Raw genomic sequence first — 12,863 nt, 5'->3', positions numbered from 1 at the left:
GCTTCCCCAAGTTAAACTGCCTTCAAGTTTTGACTCGACTCTTATTAGTTACACATTATTTTTTCTAAGTTAACATTTTCGGTGGGTATTTTTGGGTGGCAGGGCCAGCGTTATGTGCTTCCGACTTAGAATGGCTTCTGCATTTTCCCGGCAAACTGGCAATTTCCCTCTTGACTATCTGTGTGGGTTTGTCGCCGTGGTGCATTTGTGTGGCTAAAATCGCCGTAGCCTTTATTAGTGTTATTATTAAACAGTATCTTTGCGTCTCCCGCTCTCTTTGCAACTGGGCATCTCTTTCTGACTTTCTGAGCTTACCCAGCGAATTCTGGCGGGGATTGGCGGGGCGTGCGAGTTCTACGTCGTGTGTGTCTGGCTCTCATGTAAATCGCAGCGTAAGTTTTTGCTATAAAACACGCCGGTCTCAACAACTTAGCATTCAGTACGATCCGTTGACGGTTACTAAAACAACACCCGGCCTAAACAGCTCGAGAACGTTGAGCAGCCTTCGCCAGTTTCTAAAAAGATAATAAGCCAGTGCTAAAGCAAATAAAACCGAATCGAATTTAAAACGCAGCTCAGTTGTGTAAGTTTCTACGGTGAATCCTTGAGAAGCTAAAAAAAAATTCGAATGTGAAGCAAAAGGTTGAACGGATCAACCTGTCGCTTGTTAATCCTTCGAAAATAAAATTCTAAATGCAACGAAAATATAGTGAAAGTTAGCAATAAGTTTAGAACGTGAGAAAGTGTCCTTAACTAATGGATTCTTAAATACTTAGATTACGAAACAAATTTTTTATTTTATTTTGGGATAACTTAAGGTTTTCAAAGGAAATAATGTTAGTAGATAAAAGTAAATTACAAAACACGCCATTAAACACCGAACAAAAATTCAAGCTACATAATTAAAATTATGAAAAAAAAACCTCTTGAAGATTTAAAAAAATTCCATTACCTGTACAATGTGTGTTTAACCTCTGCTGGTCATTTGTGAAAAATGTACACTATACAATCAATTACAGACCTGCTAACAAAAGAGGCAATAAATGACAGTAATTGGGCAGTCTGCGAGCTCCTCCCATCTATTAGACAACGTCGCAGCGACATTATTCCTATAATTAAGACACTGAGATGTTGATCGAAAGGGGAGGTTGATCATTTAGCATATGGGCTGCCACGTGACACTAAAATAGAATATACAACAAATTGCAGTGGTATCAAGACTAATTAACCTTTTGCCTTTGCAGAAATAACTCGAATCGAACAAAGCGAAAATGCAGTCCACACTTGTTGTAGCATCCCTGATGATTTGCTTCCTGGGTCTCAGCTCTGCGCAGCTGCGTAAGTTACAAATTTGGGCTCCTTGGCTTCAGTTTACTTACCAGATTTATCTTATCCCCAGCGGACTACATTCAGATTTGCCATCGCAATGAGCCGGAGCTTTCCAAGTGCCTGAAGAGCAGTGTCCACAACCTGCGGCCCTATTTGGCCAAAGGTATCAAGGAACTGAATGTCCCGCCACTAGAGCCCCTCTATATCGGAGAATTGAACATTCTGGATGGATCTGGTGGCCTTACGGTGAAGGCCAAGAAACTGAATATCCTGGGGGCCTCAAACTTCGAGATCACCAAGCTGCGCGCATCCACCCAAAATCGTCGCTTCGACTTCGAGCTGATTCTGCCCCATCTCCATGGGGCCGGACTCTACGAGATCAATGGCAATATCCTGGCACTGCCCATCAAGGGCCAAGGACCCTTCACCGGAAACTTTACCAACTTTGTGGCATATGTGCGAGTGCAGTACGATATTAAGAGCATCAATGATCTGGATTACTTGCACGTCAAGGAGTTCCTCCTGAAGGTTCGCACAGGCAAGGGAAACCTGAAGCTGGAGAACCTCTTCAATGGGGACAAGGTTCTGGGGGATGTGATTAATGACACGATCAACCAGAACTTCGAGACCTTCACCAACGACCTGATCGCCCCGATTGCCAGCGCTCTGCAGGCCCAATTCCTGGTCATCACGACAAAAATTCTGGAGAACTTCACCTACAATGAGCTATTCCCAGTCTAATGGGGAAAAGCCATTAAGCTAGAATTAAGCATGTGATAAACTCGAATTGTTTTAATTAGTCATAAAGTATTCAATAAACCTAAAATTTGAACTTAAAAAGGTGACATTTCAATTAAAAAAAAAACAAAAATTATCACGCAACCAAAGTCTAAAAATATAAAAACCTTAAAAACACCCAAAAACAAAAAAGAAAGCCAATTTTCTGCACGCCGAAGTTCGTATACCCTTGCAGTTTGCAATTGGATCATTAAGAATCGATCCATTCTGGTCAAATTAAAAGAAAAAATAACAGGAACTATTGTATATTGTATAGCATATAATAAGATGGTTTTGATAGAAAAACAAATGTTAATCGTATAAAATAACTTTATTTAAGATATATATTAAATATACATATATAATATGAAATATCTAATATAATAAACATTATAAATATAAAAGATAAAAAAACAAAGTGGCTAGTTCGACTCGGCTGTTGATGCTGATCAGGAATATACACAATCTATAGGATCGGAAATGTCTTCTTAACTACAGCGTTGCCAACTACCCTCTGCAAGGGTATAAAAACCAAGAGCTACGAAAGCTCTCCAGTGCATCAGTCCTAACTTCAGTTACTTTCGCATCGTTATTATCAGTGCTGGGGAAAAAGAGAACGGCAGAAGTGGGATCATAGCAATTAGGCATTAAGACTCAGCTTAAAAGCCCCTCTCCATACTCTCAATGAGCCAAACTACTTTGACAAACATACATAGATAAGAGCTTCTGTGTCAATACCCAAAAATTTTAATTTTAGTTGGATTTTGTCTTTGTCTCTTGCTCTAAGAACCGTGGATCTTGTCTCACCGTGGTTGTTATCCAGTTTTAAGTTATTAAGTTATAAGTGTTTTGAACCTTATTTTTATAATATTATTTTTATAATATAATAAATTTCTTAATTTTTGCATGTAAGTACTCCGTTTTATTTAATAACCAAATTATTTACACGCACATTTTCCCATTCATAATAATTAAAAAAATAAAAAGAAAGGAAGCTAGTTTGCACGTCGAGTTCTGTACACCCTTGCAGTTTGTAATTGTGGCATTAAGAATCGATATATTTTGTGAAAACAAAAATAAAAACCAACAGAAGATATAGAAAAATGCAAATTCCATTTTGATCAAATTCAAAATGATGTCTTTAAATCGTATAAAATAATATTTCCGGGTTAAAACTATTTGTAGGTTTGTTTGTGTAAGTGGAGGGATGCCTTGTGCCGTTCTCTGGCGCCGAACTAGAATTTAGTTAAATTATTTGTAATCTATAATTTTTTGTTTCAGCCCATATGTCTAGTCCTATTTGTACAACTTCAAGGGAAGTACGATCCTTAATGGAATCAGAAATGCATGGTCCACCGTCGCTGGACGACGGTTCAGGTATGTAAGCTTCATTGGCAAGAAATGTATCTCTATTATTGTATCCTTGACACAGTTTATATTGATGGCCTGCGGCGTTCAGGGCGTCTGAAAAGAAAACAGACGCCCATTGAACCACCGAAAAAGAAGCCAAAAAAGCCCATCGAAGAAAAGGAGCCAACTTCACCTATTCCCTGCAAAAGACCATCATTTGTCTGCAGTACTCCTTTTAAGGATAGAGAGCCATTCCCAGACAGTGATTCTTCCGACGAAGACAGCGCCGAAGGTAAGCTATATATTTTTATACGCACTCCAAGTGTATTACATGTTAATCTCAACTAATAATTACACTATAATTCTTATATTCTTTTTATTTTTAACTTGACAAATGCAACTTTTCTTGGTTGGAGAAAAAATAATGTATACACTTGGTTTTGTTATATATTACGACTCCTAGTTTTATTTATTTATTTATTTATTTATTCTATTTGCGTATTCGTTTTACCTTTGCAGATATTATTGAAGATTTACATATTTCCTCGTCTTCTACGGAAGAGGGTACTTCATATTTAGTTGCATCAAGGTCGGGATATGAAGGCCACATTTTCTCTGGTAAGAACTATAACGATATGGCTTTTGTTGTTATTTATAATTAACTTAATTTTACAGAAAGTCGTTGATCAGACTAAAAAGTTTTTCTCGCAGTGCGGAGCCCTGAGCAAATGCAATATTTCCTACGCTTTAAGAGATCCTTGGCCATATGTTACAATATTTAATTATTGTAATTTTAATTATAATTTTTGTTACACTACACTTTTTAGCTTCCTCTCCCTTTCTTGTTAAAAATTTGAATAATTATATGTTAATATTATAATTATTTGTTGTGTTAAATAAATGAGTTATTATATAATCATAAACCATTGACGAAAGGTGATTTGTTGGGTTCGATAAAGGTAAGATGCCACGCTGATAGGGCCAAGACTCAATAAAAATGTAAATAATTAATATATTTGTACCGTTGGCGAAATAAATAAATATATATAATATAATTGTGGGCAGCCGATATTCTAATCTATTAGGATTCGATCCAAATTATACCTTATAGGATCGGAAATGTCCCTTCACTGCGTTATAATAAACAAATAATACAATTTTAAATATTCCCGCCCTTCTAACGGTCACTCTTGTCATTTTTTACACAATTTTACTTACCGGTTTGTAATTTTACCCCATTGCTACATTTTACGCTTGACGATAACCGCTAAGACAAATTTCATCAGGCCACACTTTTTTAGTGATTTCAAAAACATCGATAAAATAAATTTTTTACACTTTTCTTTCCCGATTTTACACAAATTTACTTACCGATTGGGAATTCGACCCCGTTTTACTTACCGATTGGCAATTCGACCTACATTTGACACGGCTTGTAAGTAAAACTTACATTTGGCCCCTTTGAGGTGGGAAAACTTCGATGACGCCCTGGCAAACATCGATGCTAGCGATCGAAGACATCGACGACATCGATACTGGCATCGATTTGTCCCCACCTCTATTTCTTACGCTGCTTGCCCTCAATTAAAAATAAAATTGCAAAATTTAATTGTTTCTAGTTATAAAAACATCGCATCGCCCAGGCGCTTCAAATTCGCGTTCAATACAAATTGAAGGAACATTGTGAAACATGTCAACACCCGCACGCAGACGTCTTATGAGAGATTTTAAAAGGTGAGAAAACGGCAGAAAAGAAAAGGGAAAGGAAGGAGTGGATGAAAAAATAAGGAAGGAGAGATGCGAAGTACATACCGTCGTCGGATTTTGCGTGTTCGATTCGATTCGTGTTTCAAGTATCGTTTTCGTGGTACGAAAAATGTTGGAGAAAACGAAACGAGACTGGGGGCTGCTGCCCAATACATATAGGCAAACACGCAGTCATCCATATGTATATATGTATGTAAAACCGTGTGTATGTGGTGGAAAAGTTTGCGCAGCCAAAATACATGTGCCTGTGGGAGTGTGAGTGTGTGAGTTGCTTTTTGCTCTTCGCGAAAACAACAAAAACAAGAACGTCGATTCGCTTGTCTTTGACACTTGACTTTGATGTGTGCGAGGAAAACAAAAGAGGGCAAAAGAAAAGAGCGGAGGAGGAGAAGGAGGAGGGAGCGCAGAGGAAAATTCGAAAAACCAAACAAAAATGCTTCTTCCGTTTTGGTGAAATTGCGTCGCAGACAAAACATTAACAACAATAACAATAAGAGCGCGCCAGCTAATATGTTGTTTTTGCCTTCGCCTGAGTCAGAGCAGCTGCATCCTGGTCGCGCTCCCGCTCCCACTCCCTCTCCCGCTCGCACTCGCACTTAACCTTGTTGACTCACTAAGCGCAAAAGAGACAAACCACACACTCCAATTGGAATTTCGTTCGATTTTGGAATTTTCATCGTTTGGTGAAAATGTGAATTGCCAATTGGCGAATTGCACTTGGGCGAATGTGAAACCAAAATGTCAAGGCTGTTTGTGGTGGGCGAGATTTTCACCACCAATGCAACAAAAACAGTAGCACCGATATCAATGCCACCCCAAAGAACCAACAACTAAAAAAGCACAAAGAATAAAGGGTAGCTACACTGATCGGCAATTCAATTACATAAATTATCAAATCTGTGTAGTTTTGTTAAAAAGTCATAAATCGGTTTATTTGCACAATACTGCATATTATATTCGCTTCCCGCGCAGTAAATAAATAATTAAATATTTGATTATTTAAACCCAGAACCACAATTTGAACGGAAAAGAGCAAAAAGACTAGTAAAATATGATAAAATAGCAAAGAAAAAAATAAATATAAATAAATATATAAATATAAACAATTGATTATATAAGAAACAACCCGAAACCTAAAATTTGTTGAAAAAAGTTATTTCTAAATGCGGATATGTGTAGTCTCTTTTATATGGTTTTAAAATTGGTTTAAACAAAGAAAATGCGGAAAATTTGTCGCTGATTGAAAGTCTTTATGACTTACATATGTAAAATACTAAGAAAACTTATTTCAAAGAAAATATTATTGTGATAATTTATGGTTTGCACTGTGCAATGCAAATCATTCGTTTCTATGTTGTTTAATCGATGATTACTCTTGGCCCGCATATCGATTGAGGCAGATTGAAGGGCGCGGTTTAATGCCGCTAGCTTGTTGCTGTCTGTTGACCCAAATTTCCGAATGTTCCCGGGCCAGATAACGTGCAAATTGGCAGTTCCAGATTACGTTTTCTGTTCTCTTCGCCCAGGGTCTCTTTTTTTCTCTTATTCTTTAAATGCGGAAAGCTTAAAAAAACACCATGGTTAGATTAACGAGTATTATATACTAACATAAAAGCTTTTAAGTATTGAAAATAATAATGAAACCTTTTGATTTACTTTTAAAAAAAATTATCCTGTTTACCCATAATTTTGTTCTATTTATGCCACAGCTTGAATAAAGTCAATCGAGGTCTTGCTGATTTTTTAAAAACTTGTTGATGTTTTTAAACAAACCTTTTTCTTATAAACAATTTTAATATTGTTTGATAAGAAGCACACAAATCTCGAGGCAGCCAAACCTTCGTTTCAGAAATATTAATATCTTAACTTAGTTATTCGTGTTCTTAGCTAATGTTTCCAAACATTTTATATTTACAGACTTCAGGAGGATCCACCCACGGGTGTCTCGGGTGCGCCAACAGATAATAATATTATGATATGGAATGCTGTGATTTTTGGTCCACACGATACACCATTTGAGGACGGAACCTTTAAGTTAACCATAGAATTTACGGAAGAGTATCCAAACAAACCGCCAACAGTTCGATTTGTGTCGAAAGTATTTCATCCCAATGTGTATGCAGATGGTGGCATATGCTTGGACATACTGCAGAACCGCTGGAGTCCCACATACGATGTGTCAGCCATACTAACATCTATACAGGTGAGTGGTGCCACGTTTAGCTCCTCCTTTTGATTATTCTAAATCTTGTGAATTTGTATCTGCAGTCACTGCTGAGTGATCCCAATCCCAACTCACCGGCTAACTCCACCGCCGCCCAGCTGTATAAAGAGAATCGGCGCGAGTACGAGAAACGTGTGAAAGCCTGTGTGGAGCAAAGTTTCATCGATTAGCCATGCGCCCACTCTAGGAACAGCAATAACAGCAGCAGCAGCAGCATTAGAAGCAGGAGCCACAGCAGCTTGAAACATCAGCAAACTACAGCAACCGAAATATGCAATACCATAAACAAGTTTAAATTAAATAATAACAGAAATATTTATGATACATGTAATGCTATGAAATTGTAACAGCGCCAACGGCATCACAGCAACATATATACACAAGAACACTCTGAATCGCTCACACACCTGCGGCACTTCAGGGCCCAAATCCACACCACACAAAAGCAAAGGGCAGTTGTAAGTTATATATTTGTTTGGCCAAATGGCAGAGACCGTAGATAAAAAACAAAATATTAAAAAACACCCGAAAAACTTACTGATGCAGAGCCGCTTGTTATGCGGGCGCAGCCAGTAAGAAGTCTCTCATAAGCTAACAACTCAAATGTTATATTTATAATAGCAGCGGCAAAAAAATTATTAAGAATATAATAATAATAAAAAAAAATTACAAAACTCATGTCAAACAGTTGGAAAACCAAAATAGTTTCATTTTAGATGTGCGCTCTGCCTAGCATGTCTTCTGAGATAAACTAAACCAAACCAAAAACAAACACTAAGCAAAATTCATATTTGTAGTAGTTCGTGTCGTAGCGAGACGCACAGTTGATTGGCAAAATTAATTGAAGCTGCCTGAGATCCGCGTTTTAACTGAATGTCCAATGTCAATAATGATAACTACCCAAGCTCCCACACACATACACACATCCCACATACACACACACACACATGCTACCTAGATCGATTCATAAGTTTATTGGCCTCAAATTGTGAAATTAACTAGAAATTGAGAATTAAATGTTAGTTGTTAGCAATATAAACCATAAACTCCACATAGAACGCGAGGCGAATCTCCAAGTTGGGAGCGAGAGAGCAGGCAATTATATATGTATGTATGTATACCTATGTAGCACCCAGTGACCAATTTCGTTGCTAGACCCACTTCCACTTCCGCCCCCAAACTAACTGTAAGATCTGGTCCTGGTCCCAGTTTATACCCCTTATTTGGTCTGTTGCGAGGGCCCACGCAATGAAAGAAGAAAGTGCGGGGAGCTTTCCTTAGTGTATAGTCGGATGGGAACACCTCATAAACTGCCATTTGCCACGCTATGTACTCTCTAGGTTCCACCTGTGTCTTGGCTGCGGCAATTGATTTAGTTAGTTTTTAAGCGTTTACAATCGAGTCTTGACCTTGTTTTCTGTTGAATGCAAATTGCTGTTCCTTTTGCTAAGAACCCTCCACTTTTTGGCACTTTGTGTTGGACGAAATCGCGATGGTGACGATGCGATGATGATGCTCTGAGCATCATGTTAATCTTATACATATATGTACGAATAATCTACACTATATAGCAGCAGCCTATTGTTTTCTTCAACTATGAACCAATTAAAAGCAGAGCAAGAAAGTATATCCAAAAACCAATTCACAGCGGAAGTAAAGTAAAAACAGAATGATGAGGATTAAGGAACAATTCAAATTGTGTGGAATTTCAAATTACCTTACTGTAATTAACATTATTAATAAAGTATAAGATTTCAAATATCAATAAATGAAAATACCGCAAGTCGATGTTGTTTTTATTTCGTGGTTTGCACGCATCTACTTCATTTATATTTTATACACTTTCTCTAATTTGTTTCTATTAATTTAACCAGAATGGCTCAATTCTGAATGATCTAATTGCAAACTTCAAGGGTATATGGTAAAGCATCTAAAGGCAGCATCACAGATCTCCGTATTTTAAAGTTCAAGGTCTTTTTATACCCTTGCAGGGTATTATAATTTCAGTCAGAAGTTTGCAACGCAGTGAAGGAGACGTTTCCGACCCTATAAAGTACATATATTCTTGATCAGCATCAACAGGGGAATCTTTCTAGATATGTCAGGAAGAAATCGATTTTTTGGCCATTTTTGCAAAATTTTAAATTTTTTTAAAATTTTTGATTTTGATAAAAAATTTAATTTTCAAAAATGAAGTATGCAGATTTATTAACTGTAGAAAATCTTGCACAGAACAGTTTTCCGATTTAAAATTAGTGTTCTTTTGGCCGAGTTATGATATTTTTAATTAAAAAAAAAATCAAGAAGTTTTTTAATATAAAAAATCAGATTTTATAATACAAAATAATATTTTTCTAAGTCAAGGAATCATTTCCGACCCCATAAACTATATATATTATTGATCAGCATTAACATGCGAATCTTTCTAGACATGTCCGGAAGAAATCGATTTTTTGGCCATTTTTGCGAAATTTGATAAGGGGTAACATCATTAAAATGAGCAAAAATGGCCAAAAATTTTGATTTCTTAAAATTTTAAATTTGGTATGCAGTTTTTTTAAATTAATAAAAACTAACACAAAACTGCTTTCCGAATCGAAATTAATGCATTTTTGGCTTAGTTATGATATATTTTAATTGTTCCCTGCAAGGGTATACAAACTTTGGCTGGCCAAAGTTAGCTTTCTTTCTTGTTTTTTACCATGGTTGAACTAAAACCTGTTGAGTTTCATCAATTAAATATCATTCGGATTTTTAACTTCTGCAATTAAAACACATTTATACATTTTTGTGGTTAAAATTTTTTATTTATAATTTGTTAATATCTATTAAAGTTAATGACTTAAGCTTATGATTACAGAATTGCATAAGTTACGCTGATAAAATATATTTTTTGATTACACTGATCCTGTCAATATTGTTTTTTATTTGATTTTTCAAACAATTATATATCCTATACTTTTCTCCAAAATACATTTATGTAAAATTACAAAACTCGATACACTAAAACACATAAAACCAGCCATATACATACATAAACGCGAATCATTAAAATACAAAAGGAAGCTCTAATGTAATCGCAAAGGCGAACGCAAAACAAAAAAAGACGTTATTTACATTGATGCCTTAAAGGTAAAGCTGGAAAAGATACAAATAGAATACATTGAATACGTAAGGTTGCGGAAAAAGGTGGTTACACATATAAAAAATGGAAATATTTGCTTGTGGTGTATAAATTGTAAAAAATTGAATACTAAAGGCCGTAGCAGGGTGAGTCACTCCTCCAAGGAATTGCACAAGGAATTTGCGGTAGGATTATCCTCTTCTAATTGCCCAACGCAGCATGGCTGTGTATGTTCTTAAAGTCCTGCGTTTGCGTGGTGCTGCGCAACACCTCCAGCCACCTGTTAAAACAATTGATTTATAAGTCCAGCATCATTGACTAGTATAAGAGATATTCAGCCTACCTGTTATAGGTGTGTGCGCTCTCCGCCCGGAAGAAGTAAACGTGGTTCTTAAATGAAAGCTTGAACACAAACTCCTTTTGCACGGCATCTTGGTGCCCAGGTGGTCCCACCGTGTAGCCAAGGAGCGGGAGACTGGCCAGAGCGAACTCGTCTTGGTAGCTTTTGTAGAAGTATAGGCAGAATGAGGTGAACACCACCCACAGTTTCTGCCAGCCAGAACTGTTTTTGAATTTACGCAGTAGATAGCCGGACAGTTGGTGTTCGGCGGCTATCAAATGATCGCCCAATCCAACGGTGGCTCCACGATGCCAGCAGACGTGCAGGGCGGTGTTGCTGCGCGACGGCTGCGTCTTGTTCTGCTGCTGTTGCTGCAGCTGCAACTGCTGCTGCTGCGGTGTTAGCGGACCGCCTCCATTTACGCTGCTATTTAGGCTGCTGTTGTTGCCGTTGCTCAGGCCGAACAGGTCCAGGCCCTCCTCCGAGGAGCCTGAAAATGGTTAAGAAAAAAATATTTTAGAGGAGGCGATCTTTAGAGAAGTGAATTTTGGTTGAGTTGCGGCTGCGTTGGTCTGCTTACGAGGCCTTGTAAAGTGTCCTATGAGTGCCGGCTATAAAACCCACCCCAAATTCCCTTCTAAAGATGTACTTACTGCAGTTCTTGAGCGTCGTTAGCTGCAATTGCATGTTGGGCGGTCGGTTCTTAATGTCTGCCGCCGCCTTGGAGAGCTCGGCCAGCCAGAGGGTTTTCTCGGCGGTGGTGCCGGCACTAACCATAATGGCACACTGCCCGCCAAAGATGGAAAAGGTGTTGTGCTCGGCGTTTTCGGTGAGCAGGGATCGGACTGGAACATGCCCCAAGATGCGGAAACTCTGGTCCTGCGGCGACTTGGTGCCGAAGAGAAGCAGATCTGAGAAGAGGAAAAACATGCGCTGTTGCAAGCCACGCTTCGAGTGCTTCAGGAGGCATCCCTGGCGGATGAGCCTGCGGTGGGGCTGGACCAACTGCTCAAAGTTGATGTCACGCTGCAGCTCGCATAGTTCCACAAAGTTGGCCGAATCGGGCAGATTTGCCCGAATCCCCTTGGTGCTGCGGACTAGCAAGTGGTGTACCGCTTGGCAGTCGGCGTAGTCAATGTGCTCCTCCGCATAATAGTCGCACAGCCGCTCCAATAAAAGCTGGTAGTGCAGCAGGCGATTGAGGGGTTTTAGCAGGAGCTCACCCACCGGCAGATAGCATACCTTCTGCTGCTCGAAGTCCTTGTACACCTGGCGGAAGCGCTCATCCCCCTCGTACATTTCGTTCAGGCAGTGCAGTATATCTAGATGCGTCTGCACATACTCATCGTAGATGGGAAGAGCTGCCATGTGCTTCATCATAACGTCACCGATGCGGTGGGCTTCATGACCCCCACGGCCCTCCCATTGGACCAGGCGGTGCTCGATATCACGCAGAAAGAGATTGTGGTGCTGGGCCAACGAGTCCAGGAGCTCGAACAGCGGCTGCAGCTGTTCCACATCGTCCAGGCTCAGTACCTGGCGGAAGGTCGTATTCAACACATCCAGATCCTTCTTGTACGTTCGCTCTGTCATCAGCAGCTCCTTGGCCAAGAAGTAGCTCGGCTCGGTTGGCCATCTTCGCTTCTTAACCTCGGCCTCTATGTCATGCTGCGTGGTCAGAGCATGGGAATGACCAGACGCCACTCCGTTACCATTGTGACCGTTCTGATGCGAAGCGGTGGCCACGCCAGTGGCCAGTTCTTGGCGCTTGGCATGCTGAATCTCCGCCTGAATCACGTCATATGTTCCAGCCTCGGATCGGGAGAGGGACGACGATTTGTCCGATCCCAGAGTGAGGTCATAACGAGTGGGGGGAGTGGTTATCTCACCGCGCCGGTCTAGGGACATATTGCCATTGATGCCATGGTAGACATCTGAAAAAGGCAGAAAAA

The 12,863-nt window shown here is 39.2% G+C and overlaps 4 protein-coding genes across 6 annotated transcripts in view; 3 read left to right on the top strand and 1 right to left on the bottom strand.

Moving 5' to 3' along the window:
- Positions 1 to 431: 431 nt before the first annotated feature.
- Positions 432 to 2,169, top strand: Jhbp3 (Juvenile hormone binding protein 3). The gene is made up of 3 exons (XM_017175609.3): positions 432 to 583; positions 1,245 to 1,338; positions 1,400 to 2,169. The coding sequence occupies exons 2-3, from the start codon at positions 1,272 to 1,274 to the stop codon at positions 2,068 to 2,070; spliced, it is 738 nt and encodes a 245-aa protein (XP_017031098.1). The 5' UTR covers positions 432 to 583; positions 1,245 to 1,271; the 3' UTR covers positions 2,071 to 2,169.
- Positions 2,170 to 2,738: 569 nt separating this feature from the next.
- Positions 2,739 to 4,379, top strand: LOC108080778 (uncharacterized). Of its 2 annotated transcripts, none has more exons than XM_017175644.2 (5): positions 2,739 to 2,917; positions 3,401 to 3,483; positions 3,539 to 3,748; positions 3,976 to 4,074; positions 4,132 to 4,379. In XM_017175644.2, the coding sequence occupies exons 2-5, from the start codon at positions 3,438 to 3,440 to the stop codon at positions 4,140 to 4,142; spliced, it is 366 nt and encodes a 121-aa protein (XP_017031133.1). In that variant the 5' UTR covers positions 2,739 to 2,917; positions 3,401 to 3,437; the 3' UTR covers positions 4,143 to 4,379. The 2 variants fall into 2 exon arrangements, with proteins under 2 accessions (XP_017031133.1, XP_017031132.1); XM_017175643.3 differs by having other exon boundaries at positions 2,747 to 3,014; positions 3,388 to 3,483.
- Positions 4,380 to 5,000: 621 nt separating this feature from the next.
- On the top strand, positions 5,001 to 8,125 carry Ubc6 (ubiquitin conjugating enzyme 6). The gene is made up of 3 exons (XM_017175733.3): positions 5,001 to 5,190; positions 7,141 to 7,426; positions 7,492 to 8,125. Exons 1-3 carry the CDS (start codon positions 5,147 to 5,149, stop codon positions 7,615 to 7,617), a joined length of 456 nt encoding a protein of 151 aa, XP_017031222.1. The 5' UTR covers positions 5,001 to 5,146; the 3' UTR covers positions 7,618 to 8,125.
- A 2,107-nt stretch (positions 8,126 to 10,232) lies between these two features.
- Positions 10,233 to 12,863, bottom strand: part of Cdep (Chondrocyte-derived ezrin-like domain containing protein) — a 36,785-nt gene continuing 34,154 nt past the window's right edge. Inside the window, exons 11-13 of one of the 2 annotated variants that reach the window (XM_017175701.2) lie at positions 11,565 to 12,845; positions 10,915 to 11,401; positions 10,233 to 10,851 (exon numbers count right to left, since the gene is read on the bottom strand). In XM_017175701.2, the coding sequence (XP_017031190.1) occupies positions 10,773 to 10,851; positions 10,915 to 11,401; positions 11,565 to 12,845 (1,847 nt within the window). In that variant the 3' untranslated portion in view covers positions 10,233 to 10,772. Of the gene's footprint in view, positions 10,852 to 10,914; positions 11,402 to 11,564; positions 12,846 to 12,863 lie in introns of those variants that run through there. The other variant, XM_070286279.1, reaches the window with a different exon arrangement.

Source organism: Drosophila kikkawai, chromosome 3R, assembly GCF_030179895.1.
Source record: "Drosophila kikkawai strain 14028-0561.14 chromosome 3R, DkikHiC1v2, whole genome shotgun sequence".
Taxonomy (NCBI): Eukaryota; Metazoa; Arthropoda; class Insecta; order Diptera; family Drosophilidae; genus Drosophila; species Drosophila kikkawai.
This window is presented reverse-complemented; position numbering and strand designations above follow the sequence as displayed.

What these genes read in the sequence shown, in the direction of transcription:
- Jhbp3 (XM_017175609.3), top strand. Translation starts at nt 1,272, where the DNA reads ATGCAGTCCACACTTGTTGTAGCATCCCTGATGATTTGCTTCCTGGGT. An exon ending in TCTCAGCTCTGCGCAGCTGC is followed by an intron (nt 1,339 to 1,399) that starts GTAAGTTACAAA and finishes TCTTATCCCCAG; the next exon opens with CGGACTACATTCAGATTTGC.
- LOC108080778 (XM_017175643.3), top strand. Translation starts at nt 3,393, where the DNA reads ATGTCTAGTCCTATTTGTACAACTTCAAGGGAAGTACGATCCTTAATG. An exon ending in GTCGCTGGACGACGGTTCAG is followed by an intron (nt 3,484 to 3,538) that starts GTATGTAAGCTT and finishes TCCTTGACACAG; the next exon opens with TTTATATTGATGGCCTGCGG. An exon ending in CGACGAAGACAGCGCCGAAG is followed by an intron (nt 3,749 to 3,975) that starts GTAAGCTATATA and finishes TTACCTTTGCAG; the next exon opens with ATATTATTGAAGATTTACAT.
- Ubc6 (XM_017175733.3), top strand. Translation starts at nt 5,147, where the DNA reads ATGTCAACACCCGCACGCAGACGTCTTATGAGAGATTTTAAAAG. An exon ending in CTTATGAGAGATTTTAAAAG is followed by an intron (nt 5,191 to 7,140) that starts GTGAGAAAACGG and finishes TTATATTTACAG; the next exon opens with ACTTCAGGAGGATCCACCCA. An exon ending in CCATACTAACATCTATACAG is followed by an intron (nt 7,427 to 7,491) that starts GTGAGTGGTGCC and finishes TTGTATCTGCAG; the next exon opens with TCACTGCTGAGTGATCCCAA.